At 37.2% G+C, this 19,989-nt stretch overlaps 1 protein-coding gene across 1 annotated transcript in view; it reads right to left on the bottom strand.

The window, feature by feature from the left end:
* Nucleotides 1–10,515: 10,515 nt before the first annotated feature.
* The window catches only part of YWHAE (tyrosine 3-monooxygenase/tryptophan 5-monooxygenase activation protein epsilon), a 54,137-nt gene continuing 44,663 nt past the window's right edge, over nt 10,516–19,989 (bottom strand). Inside the window, exons 3-6 of the mRNA XM_027625705.2 lie at nt 18,823–18,929; nt 17,966–18,172; nt 16,359–16,495; nt 10,516–11,462 (exon numbers count right to left, since the gene is read on the bottom strand). Coding sequence (XP_027481506.1) covers nt 11,410–11,462; nt 16,359–16,495; nt 17,966–18,172; nt 18,823–18,929 — 504 coding nt within the window. The 3' untranslated portion in view covers nt 10,516–11,409. The remainder of the gene's footprint in view (nt 11,463–16,358; nt 16,496–17,965; nt 18,173–18,822; nt 18,930–19,989) is intronic.

Genomic DNA, 19,989 nt, shown 5'->3' with positions numbered 1-19,989 from the left:
GCCACCCAGGCGCCCCGATAAGCTTTTTATATATTTTTTAAGATGTTATTTATTTGACAGAGAGAGACACAGCGAGAGAGGGGACACAAGCAGGGGGAGTGGGAGAGGGAGAAGCAGGCTTCCCGCTGAACAGGGAGCCTGATGCAGGGCTTGATCCCAGGACCCTGGGACCATGACCTGAGCCGAAGGCAGATGCTTAATGACTGAGCCACCCAGGCGCCCCCCCAATAAGCTCTTTTAAAGATATCAAAAAGAGGGACGCCTGAGTGGCTCTGTCAGTTAAGCATCCAACTCTTGATTTCAGCTCAGGTCTAGTTCTTAGGGTTATGAGTTCAAGCCACGTGTTGGGCTCTGCATTGGGCTCCATGCTGGGCATAGAGCCTACTTAAATAAAAAATAATAAAACGTATCAAAAAGAATATTTACTTCCATGTTACTGTCTTAAATACTCTTCACTCCTTCCTAAACATCTACATTTCTATCTGGTATAGTTTCTTCTCAGCCTGAAGAACTTTCTTCAACATTCTCTATTGTGCAATCTGCTCACAACTAATTCTTCGTTCTTTTATCTGAAAATGTCTTTATTTCACCTTCATTCTTAAGGATGTTTTCACTATAGAATTCTGGACTGGCTGTTTTTCTTTGAACACTTTAATTTTGCTGTTCCATTGTCTTCTGGCCTCAGTTATTTCTCATGAAAAGTCAATGATTTGAATCATTGTTCCCTTGTATATAATTTGTCAATATGTATGCTATTTTCAATAGCTTTAAATTTTCAGCAGTTTCATTATAATGTGCCTAAGTGTTCATTTTCTTTCATTTTCACTGGGCTTCTTGTAAAACTGTCTTCTACAAAATGTGAGTAAATTTTAGTCATTTCACATTTTTTTCCATCCCCTTTTGCTCTCTCCTTTCCTTCGGGAACTACATTTACATGTATGTTAGGCCTTTTCATATTATCTCACCAGTGCCCTAAAGCTGTTGTGCTTTCTAAGATTTTATTTATACATACACACACACACTCACGAGTGGTGGGGGTAGGGGCAGAGGGAGAAGCAGACTTCCTGGCTGAGCAGGGAGCTCAATGTCAGGCTTGATTCCAGGACCCTGGGATCATGACCTGAGCCACCCAGGCACCCCTGATTTTTTTTTTTAAAGATTTTATTTATTTATTTGAGAGAGAGAGAATGAGAGCACGAGAGGGAAGAGGATCAGAGGGAGAAGCAGACTCGCCGCTGAGCAGGGAGCACGATGCGGGACTCGATCCCGGGACTCCAGGATCATGACCTGAGCCGAAGGCAGTCGCTTAACCAACTGAGCCACCCAGGCACCCCCCTGATTTTTTTTAAATTATTTTTCTCTCTCCTTCAGATTGGATAATTTCTATTGAGCTAACTTCAAGTTCAGTGATCTTTCCATCATTTAAGCCCATCCAGCAAATAATTTCAGATAATGTCAGTTCCAAAATGTCTACTTGGTTAAGATTTTGAGAGTGCAAGTGAGCACGAGGGGTGGGGTGGGGGGCAGAGGGACAGGGAGAAGCAGACTGCAGACTCCCTGATAAGCAGGGCTCGATCCCAGGACCCTGGGATCATGACCTGAGCTGAAGGCAGATGCTTAACCAACTGAGCCACCCAGGCGCCCGTTTATCATAGTTTCAGTATCTCTGCAGGAATTTCTTCTCATTGGTCACAGACACATTTTCCTTTCCTTCTTGAACAGTTATAATAATAAACAGCTTTAAAATCCTTGTCTGCTATGGTGGGAGAACAATAAAACTGCTAATTACATATCTAGGTCATCTCAGGGATAATCTCCATTGGTTGTCTCGAGTATAGGTCACGTTTTTGTTTCTTCATATGCTGAGTTTTGGATTGTGTCCAAGCTTATTGTAAATGATGAGACTCTAGATTGTTAGGCTAAAGACTTAATTTTTATCAGGCAATTACTTGGCTGAAATCAAAACTATAAATTCTGTATCACCAGCAATGGGTGGCAGCTGAAATGTCAGTTCAGTCAACAGAGATTTTTAGATGAGGAAATTTTTGGGCTTTTTAATGTTGACTTTATTTCAAAAAGCACAACACAGCATAATCTGCAGAACTATTCTGTAATTTGCTCAGAGGATTCATTTCCAAATGTCAACACTGTTGAGAAGTTTCCAGCCATCAAAAAACAAAGAACAAATGTTCCCAGCTGTCAAAATTAGGTCTTACTGAGTTTTCAATATCTCCTTAAGAGAAGATTTGGCAGCACAAATGCTATTGTTCTCTCCTCCTGCCTTCTTTTGGATTAACGAATACTTTCTTACAATTACATTTTAGTTTACATATTTTTTGCTATACCTCTTCGCATTATTTTTATGTAGTGCTTGCCAGGTATTACCATATATCCTTAATCTCTCAAGGTCTTCATGGTTTTATCACTTCAAGTAAAATGTGAGAAACTTGCATTCAAAATGGATCCATTTGCCACCCTCTGGCTGCCTTTTTATGCTATAGTAACCATATGTATGATTACCTACATATGTTATAAACCCCACATTATAGTTTCTTTTTTGTCTTAAACACATTTCTTAATTTCTTTGAAAATCTCCTAAGACTTTTATATTACCTTCATATTTACCATTTCAAGTGTTCTTCCATTCCTTCATGCAGACCCGTTGTGAAAGCCAGCTGTTCTACATTGTCCAGAGCGCCACAGAAGAAACTTTTGGTGCTATTAACATTTCATCACCCCAGAACTTTCAGGTATGGATGGGGGCTCATGAACATATTAATACAAACAATAAACAAAATTCTAGTAAATCTAAAAATATTTTTAAAGGGTAACATAAAGGATAATACGTAACAACTGGAGTTTTATCCCAGGAATGGTTGGTTTAATATTCAAAAAGCAATCAATTACTTATATTAACAAACTAGAAAACCCATATGATCACCTCAATAGATACAGAAAAGGCATCTGACAAATCCAACTTCCATTCCTGATAAAAACTCTCAGCAAACTAAGTAAACTCAACCTAGTAAAGGGCATCTATGAACAACTTAGAACTCACATCATACTTAATGGTGAATCATCAAATCTTTCCAGGAAAAATACAAGGATGTCTATACCACTTCCAGTCAGCATTGTAGTGGAGGTTCCAGCCAGAGCAATCAGGCAAAATAAAAAGTCTCCAGATTGGAGCAAAAAATAAGTGAAAACTTTATATTCACAATGATTGTGTATGAAGAAAATCTGATGAGATCTACCAAAAAAAACCCAAAACCCTTCTTGAGTGAGTTTAGCAAGGTTACAGGGTATAATATCAATACACAAATATCAAATTTTATTCTATACACTAGCAATGAACAATTAAAAATTGAATTTTAAAAAGCAGGAACTGGGGCGCCTGGGTGGCTCAGGCAGTTAAGCATCTGCCTTTAGCTCAGGTAATGATCCCGGGGTCCTGGGATCGAGCCCCACATCAGGCTCCCTACTAAGGGGGGGGAGACTGCTTCTCCCTCTTCCTCTACTGCTCCCCTTGCTTGTGCTCTCTCGCTCTCTTCAAATGAATAAAATATTAAGAAACTAAAAATAAGCAGAAACTTACAAAAATAGCAAAAATCATGAAATATTTAGAAATCTGGCAAAAGTGAAAAGACCTGTATACCGAATAGTACAAAATATTGGTGAAATTAAAGAATGCCTAAACTATCAGATATACCTTGTTCATGGATCAAAAGACTCTATTCTTAAGAGATACTTCATCAAAGATATACAGATGGCAAGTAAGCACATAAAAAGATGCTCAACTTCATTAGTCATTAGGAAAATATTAAAAAACACAATGAGGGGCGTGCCATGGTGGCTCAACTGGTTAATCTCAGCTCAGGTCTTGATCTCAGGGTTGTGAGTTCAAGCCTGAGTTGGGCTCTGTGATAGGCGTGGAGCCTACTAAAACACACACACACACACACACACACACACACACAGTGAGATGCCACTATACACCTATAAGAATGGAAAAATGAAAGACTGGCAATACAATGTGCTGGAGAGAATGTGGAAAAAGAAAAGCTTTCAGACACTGTAGAAATATAAAATGGCACGATCACTTTGAAGAAGAGTTTGACAGTTTCTTTTAAAAAGCTAAATATACACCTATCATACTATCCAACCATTCCACTTCTACTTATCCACAAAAAAAGGGAAATATATGCCCACATAAAGACTTGTACACAAACATTCACAGCAGCTTTATTTGTAACAAACAAAAACTGAAAACAACCAAATTGTCCATCAATAGGTGAATAAACAAATTGTGGTATATAACAATGGAATACTTCTTAGCAATAAAAGGAATGAAGTGATACATGCAACATGGATGAATCTCAAAACAATTATGCTGAGTGAAAGAAGCCAGACACTCCCTCTAAAAACAACAGAGTACACACTATAGGATTCCATTTATATCAAACTGTAAAAAATGCAAACTAATGTAACAGAAAGCAGATTAGTGCTTGATCAGGAATGGAGGAGAGCAAATAACAAAGTACAGACACTTGTGAGGGTGAAGGCTATATTGACTATCTTCATTATGGTAGTTTTACAGGTATATACACATGCCAAAACTTATCAAACTGTATAGTACATGCACTTTATATGTCAATTATACCTTAATAGAAAGCTGGAGGGTTTATTTTAAAAAGTTACATCTTTCAGAAATTTTCTAAAGATAGGCAAGTACACATACATTTTTCCTGTTTTACATGCAAGATTATGTATCTTATATATCTTACTTTTCTCAGTTAACATATGCAGACATCTTTTTATATTAGCAGAAATGGTTTATCTCATTTTTTTAAAACAACATAGTGTACATAGCAAGGATGTACCATGATTGATGGGCATTTAGGTTATTTCTAATTTGCTATTATAATGCTAAAATGGACATATTCTGCATATATTTGTGAGCATACATACACACAAGCAAAGGATGCATGTGTTTAAACTTTATTTTGTCAGATACTCCTCTAAAAAACCTGTCTCAGGGCACCTGGCTGGCTCAGTCGGCGGAGCATGCGACTCTTGATCTCACGGTTTTAAGTTCGAGTCCCATGTGGGGTGTAGAGATAACTTAAAAATAAAATCTTAAAAAAAAAAAAGTCACAGAATCTACATCAAACTGTTGGAATTAATAAATTAACAAGGTCATGGAATACAAGATAATATACAACAGTCAAAATTAAGTAGCAACAATATGAAAATGAAAAAATTTAAATAGTATTTAAAATAACATCAAAAAATAAAAAACACAGGAATAAGACCAACAAAAGGTATCAGACCTCTACAAAGAAAACTACAAAACATTACTGAAAAAAAATTAATGCTCTAGAGAAATGGAGAAATATACGATGTTCATAGATCAAAAAGACGTAATTGTGTAAAGATATTAATTCTTCCCAAATTTATTTATGGAATAAAATCCTTATCAAAACTGCAGCAGGTTTTGTTGTTGCCGTTCTACTACTGAAATGGATAAGCCAATTCTAAAAAATATATGGAAATGCAAAGAGCCAAGACCAACCAGTGCAATCTTGAAGAACAAAAAGCTGGAGGACTCACATTACCAGATACTGAACATACAGAGTTGCAGTGGCACCGAGACAAACAGACCAATGAAACAATATGTGGTGCTGGCTCTTTTGAATATCCATACAGGAAAGTATTATTTTTAACATCTCCCTACTACCACATACAAAATAAATTCTAGATGATTCTAGATCTAGATATGCTAGGTCAAACAATGCTTCCAGAAAAATAACAAGATTAATGATCTTGGGGTATGGAAATATTTCTTAAATAAAATATATAAAACACTTACCTTAAAGGAAAATATGGATAAATTAGACTACATTAAAATTAACATGTTTGTCAAAAGACACCAAGATAATGAAAAAGCAGAGCGCAGAATATAGAATTGCAGTAACAACTCCAAAAACGTACTCTATTCCTAATATATAAAGATTTTCTACATATCAATAAGAAAATGACAACTCAACAGAAAAACAGGCAAAAGTGGGTATTTAACAAAAGAGGATATACAAATGTCCAGTAGACATATTTTAGTGTTCAGTCTCTTTAGTCATCAGGAAAGTGCCAATTAAATCCAGAATGCGATTCCACAACATACCCATAAGAAGACAACTAAAACCAGTGGTCATACCAAATGCCAGTGAGGATGTGGAGCAACTAAGATTCTCATACATTGCTGGAAGGACTGTAAAACAGCACAACTACTTTAGAAAACTGTTTTGCAATTATCTACAAAAGCTGAACATATGTATTCCCCACAACCCAGTAATTCCATTCTCAGGTATATATGCAACACTGATGCCTATATGTATATGCCAAAAGATATGTACAAGAACGTCCTTATAATATCATTATTGGTAACATCCCAAAATGGAAAATCATCCAATGTCCATCCACAGACTACACAGTGGTATACTAATACAACTGAGTACTTACATAGCCATGAACACAGACAACATGGAGTGATCGCACATAATATTGAGGGGAAAAAATGCTGTATGATCCCTTTCATATAAGTTCAAAAACAGGCAAAACTAACTGCTAGCAATGATCAAGATACTGGTTTCGGTTGCAGGAGTAAGCGGGTAATTACAGACTGAGAAGGGGGCATGAGAGAGTCTTCTAGGATGCTGGTCTTGTTCTATTTCTTGATGTGAGTGATGGTTAAACAGTGTATTCCCTTTGTGGGAGTTTATTAAGCTGTATGCTTCTGAAGTATTTTCTTTATACTTGAATATAAAACTTAAAAAGAATGCCAACAGTATATGAGAATGTTTTTCCACATCGTCACAACAGATTATTCTATAAATCTAAATGCCAATTAACAATTATCATCTACCTAGGCAAAATGAGCATCTCTCAAGTGTTCTGGCTTACATCTTAATGAGGAACAAGGCTTAGTGGGGGAAAAATGTTCTTAAAAGTTGTTCCTAGAATTCCATCAAAAGCAAATTCTGAGGGGACTCAGCAGTTACTGTGGCCTGTTATCATCCCAAACCTATAAACACCAGAATTTTAAATGGAAAAGAAAGGGCCTGGGGGAAGACCTAGAAACAAACAATATAGGATGGAAGCATGAGTGCCAGGAGTTTCAGCACAACTGGAAGAATGGTCAATCGTAGCTTTAGAAGTAGCCTCTGGACAGGATTCCCACTTCCCGGGTGTGCAAGTACACACTCGTACTTCAATTACGAAAGCAGCAAATGTCCAAAAAGCAAGGCACTTTTTAAGAAAAACAATTTTCAGCCCTCCCTTACACATAGCAGACCTCTACATACAACCTGGCACAGTGAGTTGATCCTGTAAGAGTGCCAAACCCAGGGTCTTCCCCAAAGTAGTATAACTGAGACAGCACAGGGCTCGTTTCTTAACATGCATATTATAGCTTTTGAAAAGGAGTGTATCAATTGCAAGACAGATGATCTCAGAAACGTTAAAATATATTTTTAAATGGTCACTTTAGAGAAAATATTTCAAACATTAAGAATTTTGATAAACAAAAAGGTAGAACAGCGTAATGGTTAAGAACATGGGCTCTGTAGTTGTACAAACCCAACTATGAATCCTGTTTGAATACAACTAGCTATGTGGCTTTGGCCAAGTTCACTTTCTCCCTGTTTCCCTATTTGCAAAATGCAGGTGACAACTCATAGAACTATTGAGTATTTATGTGCTAGATTAGACACTGCTTAATAACGAGCACAGTGCTGGGGCACCTAGGTGGCTCAGTTAAGCGCCTATGGCTCAGGTCATGGTCTCAGGGTCCTGGGATCAAGGCCCACTTCTGGCTCCACGCTCAGTGGGGTGTCTGCTTGTCCCTCTCCCTCTGCCCCTCCCCCCTCCGTGTTCGTGCTAATAAAAATCTTTAAAATTAAAAAAATTCTCACAGTGCCTGATACATGGCCAATGCTGAATGTTAGCTATTAGCTGTTCTATCAACTACAGGATTAGTAACTCAAATGATATATAAATCAAGATAGGGCTTGATTTTGCTTAGCCGACTGGATCCACAATAACTTCCTCTAAAAGCTCACAGTTCCTTTAACGACCCATCCTAGAATTTCACCAGTGACTCCTATTACTTGTTACAATTTTCAAAACAAAGCAAGATTCATCTTTAAAATGCCATCTCAGGGGCGCCTGGGTGGCTCAGTCATTAAGTGTCTGCCTTCGGCTCAGGTCATGATCCCAGGATCCTGGGATCGAGCCCCGCATCGGGCTCCCTGCTCTGCGGGAAGCCTGCTTCTCCCTCTCCCACTCCCCCTGCTTGTGTTCCCTCTCTCGCTGTCTCTCTGTCAAATAAATAAATAAATAAAATCTTTAAAAAAAAAAAGCCATCTCAGCATGCTCACTCTCCTGTCCTAGGATCAATAGCATAGCAGCTGATTTGTGATCTTTACTAAACTCTCAAGGCAGAAGCCAAGTTAGAGGTTTAAATTTATTCCATCAAATTCCCCTTACAATAATCCAACTTAAAAGTTCATTCTCATCTTCCTTGAAGAAGCAAAACGTAACTTTGGATATTTGTTTTTCTGGCCACCAGTTCCAGAACCCAAGCGCAGGAACAGACACATTTATTGGTGCTTCCAACATTTCAAAATACCTTTGGGTTTAAGACATTTTTTTTTAAGACTTTTTTTTCAAAGCAAAACACTAAGAATTATAACATTCTTAGTGAAATACAAATTGCATTCAAATCGTAATGGTATCTCGAGTTTCTACTGAAACCAATTGATCCTCAGAGAACTAAACAGCTGAAACAACTCCACCTTTTCAGACCTCAGACAGAAGTGGGAGTGACACTGTCCTTACAGGGCTGTCACCTTTCTGCAGTCTTCCCTGGTTGCCAGTCTTCCAATTTTTTATAGGGATCTAAAGACCTGTACCAATCACCACAATCCTTCCCCAAGTGCCATTAATGGCTTCTTTGGGTGGCAAGTTCTTTTCTCTCCATACCAAGATTGCCACATTCTTGAACATGCTCATGGCATTAAGTCCAACCACAGAGCCAACTAGAGAACGCTTTCACTAAACACACACCTGTAACAGCGTAACTTGACAGAAATCGCCCCTACTAGCCAGACTATTTTGTAAAAACATTACCCATGTGTTTGACTCTTCAAGTCCAGGCACCTGTGCATTAGTGTTTAGTATTGGAGCGGACAGCAAAACCCCGAGTCCCATTATCTTTAAAAATCTGTGACAGAATTTTAAGAATTCCTTCCTTCAGTTTTGGACCTTGATGCAGCAGACATTCGGCCACTTTACTGCTGGAAAAAGAACATATCAAACTGAAAACCTCTTGGACATAGATCCACAACTCTCCAACCATCTAATGGAATAGCAATACAAAAAAACCCTGTTTATTCTAATTATGGGCATACATATATTTTAATAAGATAAAAACTACTAGGACACATCACTATTCTGTTAATTTCCTAAGTCTTCACTACTGAGAATTAAGGCAGGGTACACTTTTGGTGTCAACATTTCATTTAGCACTGAGTCAAGTGTGGTGATGGAGCTGATTAATCTCATACACTGCTGATGGTGGGGGGCGGGGAGAGACACGCTATAAAAGTGGAACAACCCCTTTGGAAGGAAATGGGCAATATTTATCAGTTGAAAAGTTATGTCCCCTCCCACAGGAAATCCAGAAATGTATCATACAAATACACATGCAAATGTTTAAGTGGAGACAGTTACAAGGATATTTAATGCAGCACCATTTATAATAGCAAGGCTGGAAACAATCTGAATGTCCAAAAGGAGTCAACTAGTTTTAAAAATTCAGGAGTACATCCAGGTCACAAAGTCACTCAAATTAGATCTAAATGCCTGATACAGAATGGTCTATAGTAACTGAATACCTACACACACTGATGTATAAATTATTTCTGGAAGAAACTACTTAACAATGAGTGTCTCTAGTAAGGGGGTGGCTACACAGTTCTACCATGTGTACATGTACTACTGAGAATGAATGTAATTATTCTTTTCTGTTCCTGCCACTGACCTTTAAGAAGTGGTAATGGGGGGGTAAAGTAATTTTACTTCAGCCTAAGGAAGATTATTCTGACACATTCAGCCCTATTTGGTTTACAACCCAAAATTCCATGCTAGAAAATAATCCATAATTACACCTTGTGTAAGTATGAGTTTGTACTTTAATGATTAAAATAAATACCGTGCTGCTACCTGATTGAGAAGATAGGATAGTAATGAATTGACTTGGGTGTTCTTATTCAGTGGTCTTCAACAACCAAGTTACAGGTAAAGGAAGTTTTTTCTTCTAAAAATACACATCATCTTTGGGAAACACAAGTGACTTGTGGAAGAAGGGGAGGAATCTTTCCACATTCAGGCAAACAATACTGTCAATGTGTTTGGACTAGAGTTTATTTTAGAAAGATAAAGGATGGAGGCGCAATAATATTTGGCATTTTTAATTTAGGTTTGTTTTATTTAAGTTTAATGTTAATTCCATGCTGTGTTTCAGTAAGAACAATACAGATTCTGTATCTGTGGCTCCAGTCAGATATCCAGTAGTACAAATTAGCTTCAAGTTACACATACTGAACAAAAGAGGTTGAGCGAGCGAAGGGGGGGGGGGGCCCTGGGGGAAAGGGAAGGAGAAGAAACAAAGAATTGAACACGCATGCAGGCTTTTCCATACCACCTTCAATGCTAACCTGCTTTAGAGGGAGAGTAAAAGTAGGCAAGAATGAGCAGCCACGGATTGTTGAACTGTTACCAGCACCATGCTTTTCAGCAACATTTCAGCAGAGTTTGAAACACTTTTTACAGCAAAACCATTACAACAACTCTCCAAACAATCTTTAACCACTTCAAGCTAACACCCAATTAATTTTAAACATTGGTATAAAATTCGATTTAAACAATTAGAAAAAGGAAAAATGATACCACAATGCCTCTATAGTGTGATTAACCTCTCTCTTAGATGCTTGCATCACCTAGAAGTTTAATGGCTTTCGAATGTAATTTCCATTTCTAATGGTGATCTTGCCACATCTGGCAGGAGACAATACAGTAATGCTGAAAAAGCCTCTACGCAGTCCTGTTAGTGTCTTAAAGAACCTAAAAGCTGGGACCAGTAAAATCCACAGAAATTCACTCTTGCCTTTAAGAACTTTTGAAAACTGTTTTAAAAAAAAAAAAAAACCAACAGGGCAGGAACCTAAATTCTGAGACCAAATGTAAAAGTCAGATTTGGTGGTTCTCAGTGACAATGGGGGGGAATTTCCAATGGGAGTGGGATGGGAAGGAATGGGGTGGTCAGAGATGGTTTCTCTTGTTGGCTTTTATGTCTCACTGATTTTCATCTTCCACATCCTGCAGCGCTTCTTTATTCTGCTCTTCACCTGCAAAGAAGAATGAGTTAATTATTTTATACTGACTAAATTAGACTCTGTGGTATCATTCCAAGCATAGACTCCTTATATTTGCTACAATTGGTATTAAACACAGACAGCCAAAGGACTTCTATCCTCCTTGACACCCGAGAGGCCTAAGCCAAGAACTGCTGCTGGATCAAGGTCCTGAATGGTCACAATAATCAGGATGAAAAAAACTGATGCACAGTAGAACTACCTTTATGCTAAATAAGCTCTTAAACATAGACAGCCAAGGTAACCATATTACTAAATGATTTTCAAGCTTTCATGTATATCTTGGGCCAAAATACTCTTTCTCAATAACCTCACCTCTTCAAGAATCAAGGGTACTTAGTTTTTTTGGTAAAATCTACCCAACAAGCTCCACGTGAAATGCTTCAGTAGAAAACTGAGCAGTAAAATGCTCCAAAGGAGTCCTATAATTTTAGAGGACGGGTTCTGCTTTTTTTTTTTAAAGAGTTTACATTTTGTATCTTAGCCAGTCACACCAAACCATAACCAAATTTCTTACTCCAGAGTGAAACGGCATGCTTAAAGTAAACCAGACCGCTGAGGTTATTAAAGAAGGGGCATTTGGACCAGTTCTCTCATGCCATTTTTCTCTTCCCTTAAAACATGATGATTGGCCTGAGGAGTTTCAACTGCACTATGACATGCAACAGAAAGCCAGCCTACTCACTGGAGAGTCATCTACCTATTAATAAGCATTAAATAAGTCAGCCATAATAGAGAAAGCATGCAGGCTTTTGCTAAATAATAATGAAACAGGTAAAAGTTACACTGTTTTGTGCTTTAACAAATCACTACAATTCCTATGTAGTTAATAGTTTGAATCAAAATAAGTATCAATTAACTAATCCAACTATCATTACGGTTCAGACAATCCATCCATTCATACTGCTTGTTAATTAGGATGGACAAATGACACTAAGACTGGCTGCATACCAACATAAAGCATTTAACCCGAGGAGTGCTTTTTAAACAGTCTGAAAGACCTTGGTATGATAAACAATGCAGTTACAGCAACAAGGATTATGTAAATATAGTTTTAAACATTTTAAATTTTCTTCTCTGACAAAAATGTCTGATATTGAAATGTGACTCTTAAAAAGTACTTAAAGATTTTTGACTCATATATATATAGAAAAAGACATGCAAAGAAAGACAAAAAACCATTTACTGAGGAAAGAAATGATGCACCACCCAATGGTTCCCAAAAAAATGTATTCAAACTTAGGAAATGATAGGAACATTCACGCTCATTTTTAACAGCAATACACTGCGAAAATATGGTTAACAACAGAGCACACTCTAATTCACTTATAAGCAACCATTAGATTTGCCAAAAGTTCCAAGTAACTTTGGCATAGAATATTGTCAGATGAGTTACACCCAACCAGAGGTAGACAGGGGTAGCAGATCATAACTGTCTTAGAAGGTTTCACATCCTAGAATGTAGAACAGGCAGTTTTGTAAGCAAAAGGATGATGATATATGCAGGCATGATTAGTGAAGAACCAAAACTAAAAAGCAGAATTTGCTGTGCCATGATAATGACTTACAAAGTAGAGTTTTTAGGAAAGGAAGAGTTGGATTTTCCTTTAGGAATCTATATTGCAAGGAGAAAGGGAGGGAGAACAATCACATGAAAGCAACATTACAAGAAAAATAAACCCGGGAGAGCAGGACAAAAGAAAACATCAATGATTTAGGGGAGTCAGATTTGGGTCTTTTTAACTTTGTATAAACTTCACTCTACAAAGTATCTGTTCCTCTTACCTTTAAAAGGATGAAATAATATCCTCTTAAAAGGTACACAGAAGGGGGGAAAAAAGGTTTCTCTGGATATGTATTTCTTTGCCCACTGTTTCCTGATTTGGGGGGAAGAAGGGAACAGGCAGAGAACACACATTTCTTTTCTATGGACTTGTGTATGAAATGGTCCACAGGTTAAGAGAAAAGGACTGAAATCACTTGATGAGAAATAGTGGTAATGTTTATAAAGATGTTCCAACACAGACAGAAGTAAACATATTTTGCAGTTAAAAAAAAAACAAAAACATCTCAGTAAAAGCTCGGGAATCACATACACATTTCTTCCTTTAGAAACCTTTAATTCAAGTGTTTTTTACACCATTTTTCATAATACAATTAAAAAGGAGAAAACTATCTAAATAATGCTCAACTAAATCCAATATCCTGGGAAGCTGCCAATTTCATGACTGCAATTTTGCAGAGATTCTAAGTCACAAAAACCAAATTAATAAAACTAATTTAATAAAAACCATTTTTCATATAGTATATGTAGTAATACTATACCTTTTAGGAAAATAGCAAATAAATTACTAGTACCTACAACAATTTGTAAATTCAGATAATTTGTTAATTTTACTAAAATGTCCAGAGACTACTTGAATTTCTCACTGTTAAACGTATGTTTCATAATTTCAAATATTTTATCACAAAGCTCTTAAATAAAAATTAGTCTGTTTCAACCAAATTTAATCAATGGTCCAATTTACAAAGTCATAAGAACTATGAAGCAACTGGATTTTACTACATTTAAATAAAACTGTTGGGCGCCTGGGTGGCTCAGTTGGTTAAGCGACTGCCTTCGGCTCAGGTCATGATCCTGGAGTCCCGGGATCGAGTCCCACATCGGGCCCCACATCGGGCCCCACATCTGGCTCCCTGCTCAGTGAGGAGCCTGCTTCTCCCTCTGACCCTCCCCCCTCTCATGTACTCTCTCTCATTCTCACTCTCTCAAATAAATAATCTTTATAAATAAATAAACTGTTTTAGGATTAAAGAGAAATCTATGCTGAAATGTAATAAAACATCTCTGTACAGGGGCGCCTGGGTGGCTCAGTTGGCTGGGTGTCTGTCTTTGGCTCGGGTCATGATCTCGGGGTCCTGGGATGGAGCCCCTCATCGAGCTCCCTCCTTGGCGGGGGAGCCTGCTTCTCCCTCTCCCACTCTCCCCCTACTTGTGTTCCTGCTCTCCCTATCTCTTCTCTGTGAAATAAATAAATAAAATCTTTAAAAAAAAAAAATCTCTGTACAAAGAACCTTTGCAACTATGTAAAATAGTTTCAAGAAAATACCCTATTGTAGAAGGCAATCTATTTCATAAATGTTTGATTACCAAGAAAAAGAATTATCTTTGGTTCTATGTAAAAACAGAATGACCTATAGTTTACTTTGATTAATCAATTATTGGTTACCAGTGATAAATAAAAGTAACATTAGAAAATATACTTTATTTCCACTTAATTTTATAATCTCGCAAGCTTAGTTATAAAAGTTGGCATGAAATATCTAAAAAGGCAATGTTTCAACCCAGGTGACCTTGTTATTTTCACCCTCAGAAAAATGCCCCCAGAGGTCAGAGGGGTATATAGCTTACTTAAGTCAATACCGCTTACCAAACTCTCCACATGTTTTCCTTTTATCCCCTCAAACAGGGAGAGTTATTAGTCTTCTCTGAGCTGAGGGTGACTGTGAAGAGTCCACAGCTGATTGGCCATTCTTCTGAGTAGTTAATTGTTTAGAATACAACAGAATGTTAAAGCTGGAAGGAACCTCAAGTCATTAGTTCAGAGATGGTAAACTGGTTTTGAATCCCACAGACTGGTAGAGGTTGCCTGCCTGAAGTGCTGTGTTGGAAAGTAGTATGTGGCTCCATCTGGCTTTGTTGGGTCAGTGTGCAAGTAGGTCACATATGCCACATATCTCAAACCAACCTTAGTCAAATAGCTAAATATTTCATAAAGCTAGTTGGCTTTAAATGAGTCACCTAATTCTCACTTTAGTAGCTAAGAAGTCTAAAATCTGACTCTATCCTTCCAGAGTAAGGAAACACAACATACAAGCCCGGAAAACCCATTTTCAGAGGTACATTTAAGAAGTGTAACGATTCCAAAGACAGTCCAGCATGCTGGCTTAACCAACAGACACAGCCAGCCTCAAGCAATACAACATATGATTCAGTTTGGGTAATATACTCTTTAAAGGATCTGCAACTAAAATTGACAAACTTTTTGTTTCCACTTCCCATACCACCACCACCAACTGTAAAGCTAGCTCATAAAATGGTCACATCACTCTAGTTTTTGCACTCTGTGCCCTCCACCTCCCCCCACCCACTCTTCAATGATCTATAATGGATAAAAAGGATTCTTTGGAATAAGCAGAATAAAATCTCCTTGAAAATCAACAATTATGACAAATTTGGGCATTTAGAGGATAAATATTAACCCCCATCACAAGACTAAGTTTTGTAAAATACTATTTATAACTAAAACAACAAAAACAGAGACTACACCAGACCTCTTAAATAAGGACTAAGAGCAGGACATTCCATTTGCTCTATAAAATCCAGAGACAAACAAGTTCCTTCTTTAGATAAAGATTTCCACAGAGAAGATGATTCATATTTACTGACACCATCTAGTTTTAACCTGAGGATACTGGTCAGCCAAGCAGTGATCGTGACATTCAAATACAATTACTTAGATCCCTAAAATTGAATCTGGGAAAGATAAAATGAGCTGCTTCCTGCCTCCATCTTCCAAAACAGTAAGAGAAGCAAATTAAGTTTAGCTAACATTAGAGACAAAACTTTTAAAGCTTCGATTAAAAAAAGATCCCCCTTTCCAAACAAGTCTTTTACATTATTGTATAGCCCCAAACGAAAACTGGACTTTGAGATCATTTGTTATAAAGGCAATAATTAAAACTTGATACTTTGGAGAATAGGCTGAGTCTAAACTGTAGCTTAACGTGAAGAAATACGAAGGAACTCCTAAGAGTAAAAAGACCCAACAACTGGAAGAGCTGCATTTAACTCCGGCGTTTCCTTACCATCACCCTGCATGTCTGAAGTCCATAGTGTCAGATTATCACGTAACAACTGCATGATAAGTGTAGAGTCCTTATAGCTTTCTTCACTCAGCGTATCCAGTTCTGCAATTGCATCATCAAAAGCTGCTTTTGCCAACCTAAAAGTATACATAAATATATTACAAAACAGAAATGACATGTTAGAAATCAATCTTTTTCTTCAGTTATCCTACAGTATGTAATAGCGACACTGAGTATCTTGGGTTTTAAATACTGAAATAAAGGAAAAACAGATATAAGTGATGAAAATTAACTTTCTATTTAATTTTTTATCTAGCAAATTCGGAGGCAAATTTTTGGAATACTTCCTTCTAAAAACAAAAAACATAAAACATTTCCCCCAATGTGGAGCTCAAACTCCTGACCTCAAGACCAAGAGTCACATGCTCTACCCAACTGAGCCAGCCAGGCACCCCAGAGCACCATTTCTTACTAGGCTTTTGACAAGCATATCAGTAAACAGAATACACAGACCAAATTCTATCCTGAACCACCACCAAAATATATGCATAATAAAAGTATTACCAAGTTCTAGTCAACAGCTCACTTATTTAAAATTTTAATGTAAAAAGATGAAATGTTGGATAGCTCAGTTTAATTCCAAAGAATTTAATGTTAACGAAAGCAAAACAAAAAAAAAAGGCAATATAGAACTCACAGAAATACGATATATAAGCCATTTGCTAGAATTTAAAAGAAACAAAACATTTACTGGGTACGCTGTATGTACACCAAGTGATGCGGGACACTAGTGGAGAAACAGAAGAAACACTCCCAGTCCACAATGAACATGTAAGAATAGAGGACTGATACATAAAACTATTACAAAACAAGTATGAAGTGCTACTCTGGAAAAAGTACTTAAGAAACCCTAGAGAATGAGAAAATTAGGAAGTCAAATATGAACTCATCTTAAAGGGTAGGAGAAGAGCATGAATGGAACACTAAAAATTAAAGCAAATGCATAGGAGCGCCTGTGTGGCTCAGTCAGTTAAGCATCTATCTTTGGCTCGGGTCATGATCCCAGGATCCTAGGATCGAGACCCACATCGGGGGTCCCTGCTCACTGGGGAGCCTGCTTCTCCCTCTCCCTCTGCTGCTCCCCCTACTTATGTTCTGTCAAATAAAATCTTAAAAAAAAATTAAAAAAATGGGGGAACCAACATACAAAGATGGAGAACGGCTCATAATAAAAAATATGTACACTAAGAGCATAACTATATTAATATGCCTACAAAGACTAAAAGCTAGTATTAAAAAAATTCTATTATAATTCCACTCTCCCACTATAAAGTTAAAAAAAGTCAACCTACCAACAAAAATTTTCCCCATCAAAAAAAAAAAAAAAAAAAAATTTTTTCCCCCATCAATATAATCCAAAACTGCTATCCTAGTGAATTGAGATAGGGTTGGTCTTAAAATCATCCAAACAGTTTCATTAAGAGCCAAAAGAATTCTCTGTTACATGACCAAGGCTGTAAAGGCAATCCCAGGAAACGAAACAACTCTCTTTTGTAACTTTTTTCCACTTTCACAGTGAGAGCTTTTGTTTCTCTTCCATGACTTACCTGCAGGCACGGTCGGGGGAATTAAGAATTTCATAGTAGAATACGGAAAAGTTGAGAGCAAGACCTAAGCGAATTGGATGCGTTGGTGGAAGTTCTGTCATTGCAATATCACTAGCAGCTTTATAAGCCACTAGGCTGTTCTCTGCAGCCTCCTTCCTGTCATTTCCTGTGGCAAATTCAGCCAGATACCTGTGGTAGTCCCCTTTCCTAAAACAAAACAAAATAAATAGAATTAGGAAAAATAACTTTTTAAATGAAAGTAAACTGTCAAAATTTTATAGTCTATAAAATGAAATATGTGACAAAAATGTATTTAATGATGAAATGGATACTTCGATAATTTCACAAAGTCTCTTTCAGCAAAGATGGGACTATTCAGTTTTCCTCCTCAGAGTTCAGAATACCAAATAAGCAAAATCCTAGAGAAATTAACTGGAAAGCCTCAAAAATCAACAAATGTATCGCTGACTAGAATTAAACATAAAAAAGTGGTTCCAAAAAAATGGCGTGACAGTTTGTTAACTGTGAAATAAAACTTCTACATAAAATGTTAAAACTGAACTCTGTAATACACTGCTACAGCTGGTGGGTAACTCCACACAAAAACAAATGCAAATAGATAAAATCTAGTACTCTTAAACAGTCTGACCACCTTAAATGCAACAATTGTTCATTAGCAGTGAATACACAAATGAGCACTCAAAAATTAAGTTTTAAAAATCCTTCCTCCCATGTAACTATCCTTCTAACATTAACCAACTATTCTTTCAATAAGTTGAACACCTACACAGAAAAAGTGATACTTCTAAGGGGGCCAACATTTAATCTGACATTTTCCCTTCTAGTATAGAACCTACATTTTATAATAGAAAACCTTGGACTCGCCAGTGTTAGCTGCTGGAATGAGGTGTTTGTCCAGTACATCCAGAATGTCACAACAGATTAACTTTAGCTCAGTCTCAACCTGGGGGAAAAAAAAAAAAAAAAGTTTAAGTCTAAGAAATTACATAAATTGACACATTCTCCCTCTAGTTTTGAGGAAGAGAACCACAGTAAACATAACAAACATCTCTCTCCAAACCTTCTTCCCCACTCTTGATAAAAAAGCAGAGAAAAGTTGTCTCCAGGTTATAGTAATTATCTTTCTTCTACATGCTGTTAGTTTAGTGCTTTAAAAAAAAACCACCACCACCACCACACAAGGGGCACCTGGCTGGTGGGAGCATGTGACTCTTGATCTCACAGTTGAGTTCCAGCCCCACAAAGGGTGTAGAGATTACTTAAAAATAAAATCTTAAAAAAACAAAACAAAACAAAAAAAACAACCAACAACCTTATGATTCAGCTACAGAACTGAGAGTAACACTAATTAGTACTTAACTAAATGCTGCATATTTTTATTAATTAGCATATTTAATGAGGTAGAAACCTTTGTCTCCATTTACATGGGGAAGCAAAGATTATGGTATTTGGCCAAAAATCAACAACTTAAAAGAACTTCAAGAGGGAGATCCAGGATTTGAACCCAGACAGGCTATAAAGCCTAAGGTCACAGTTTACAAGGGATGGAATAAAAATTCAAACCCAGGCACAGTCTGCCTCCAATGCTCATATTCCTAACCACTACTATGTTCAATAGCCAATCACTTTAGTGGCTGAGATCCACAGTCCGTTATTGGCACCAAAAATCTGTATACTAAAGTAAATATCACCACTTATCTAAAATTTATCACACTAAAAATGCATACCACCACCGAATACACATACGTTACCTTGTTCTCTGTTTTCTATTAATTCATGGTGACAATGCTGACCTTTCCAAGTTCTTCTTATGCCCTCTGGAACCTTCTTTCCAGGGTAAAGAATTCCCCTATTCTCTCTTCTATAATCTCATCCTGGATCTTTCCTGAATAAACTACCTCCCTTGTGTCTTCTCAAGTGGCAATTAGTGGAGGACCAAGACAACTTCTGAATTCTCCTAGCTCCCCACTGACTCAGTATAACTGGCTACTACTCCAAACGGC

The sequence above is a fragment of the Zalophus californianus genome, chromosome 16, assembly GCF_009762305.2.
Source record: "Zalophus californianus isolate mZalCal1 chromosome 16, mZalCal1.pri.v2, whole genome shotgun sequence".
Classification (NCBI taxonomy): domain Eukaryota; kingdom Metazoa; phylum Chordata; class Mammalia; order Carnivora; family Otariidae; genus Zalophus; species Zalophus californianus.
The sequence above is the reverse complement of the archived record's forward strand: the minus strand, read 5'-3'. Positions and strand labels throughout refer to the sequence as shown.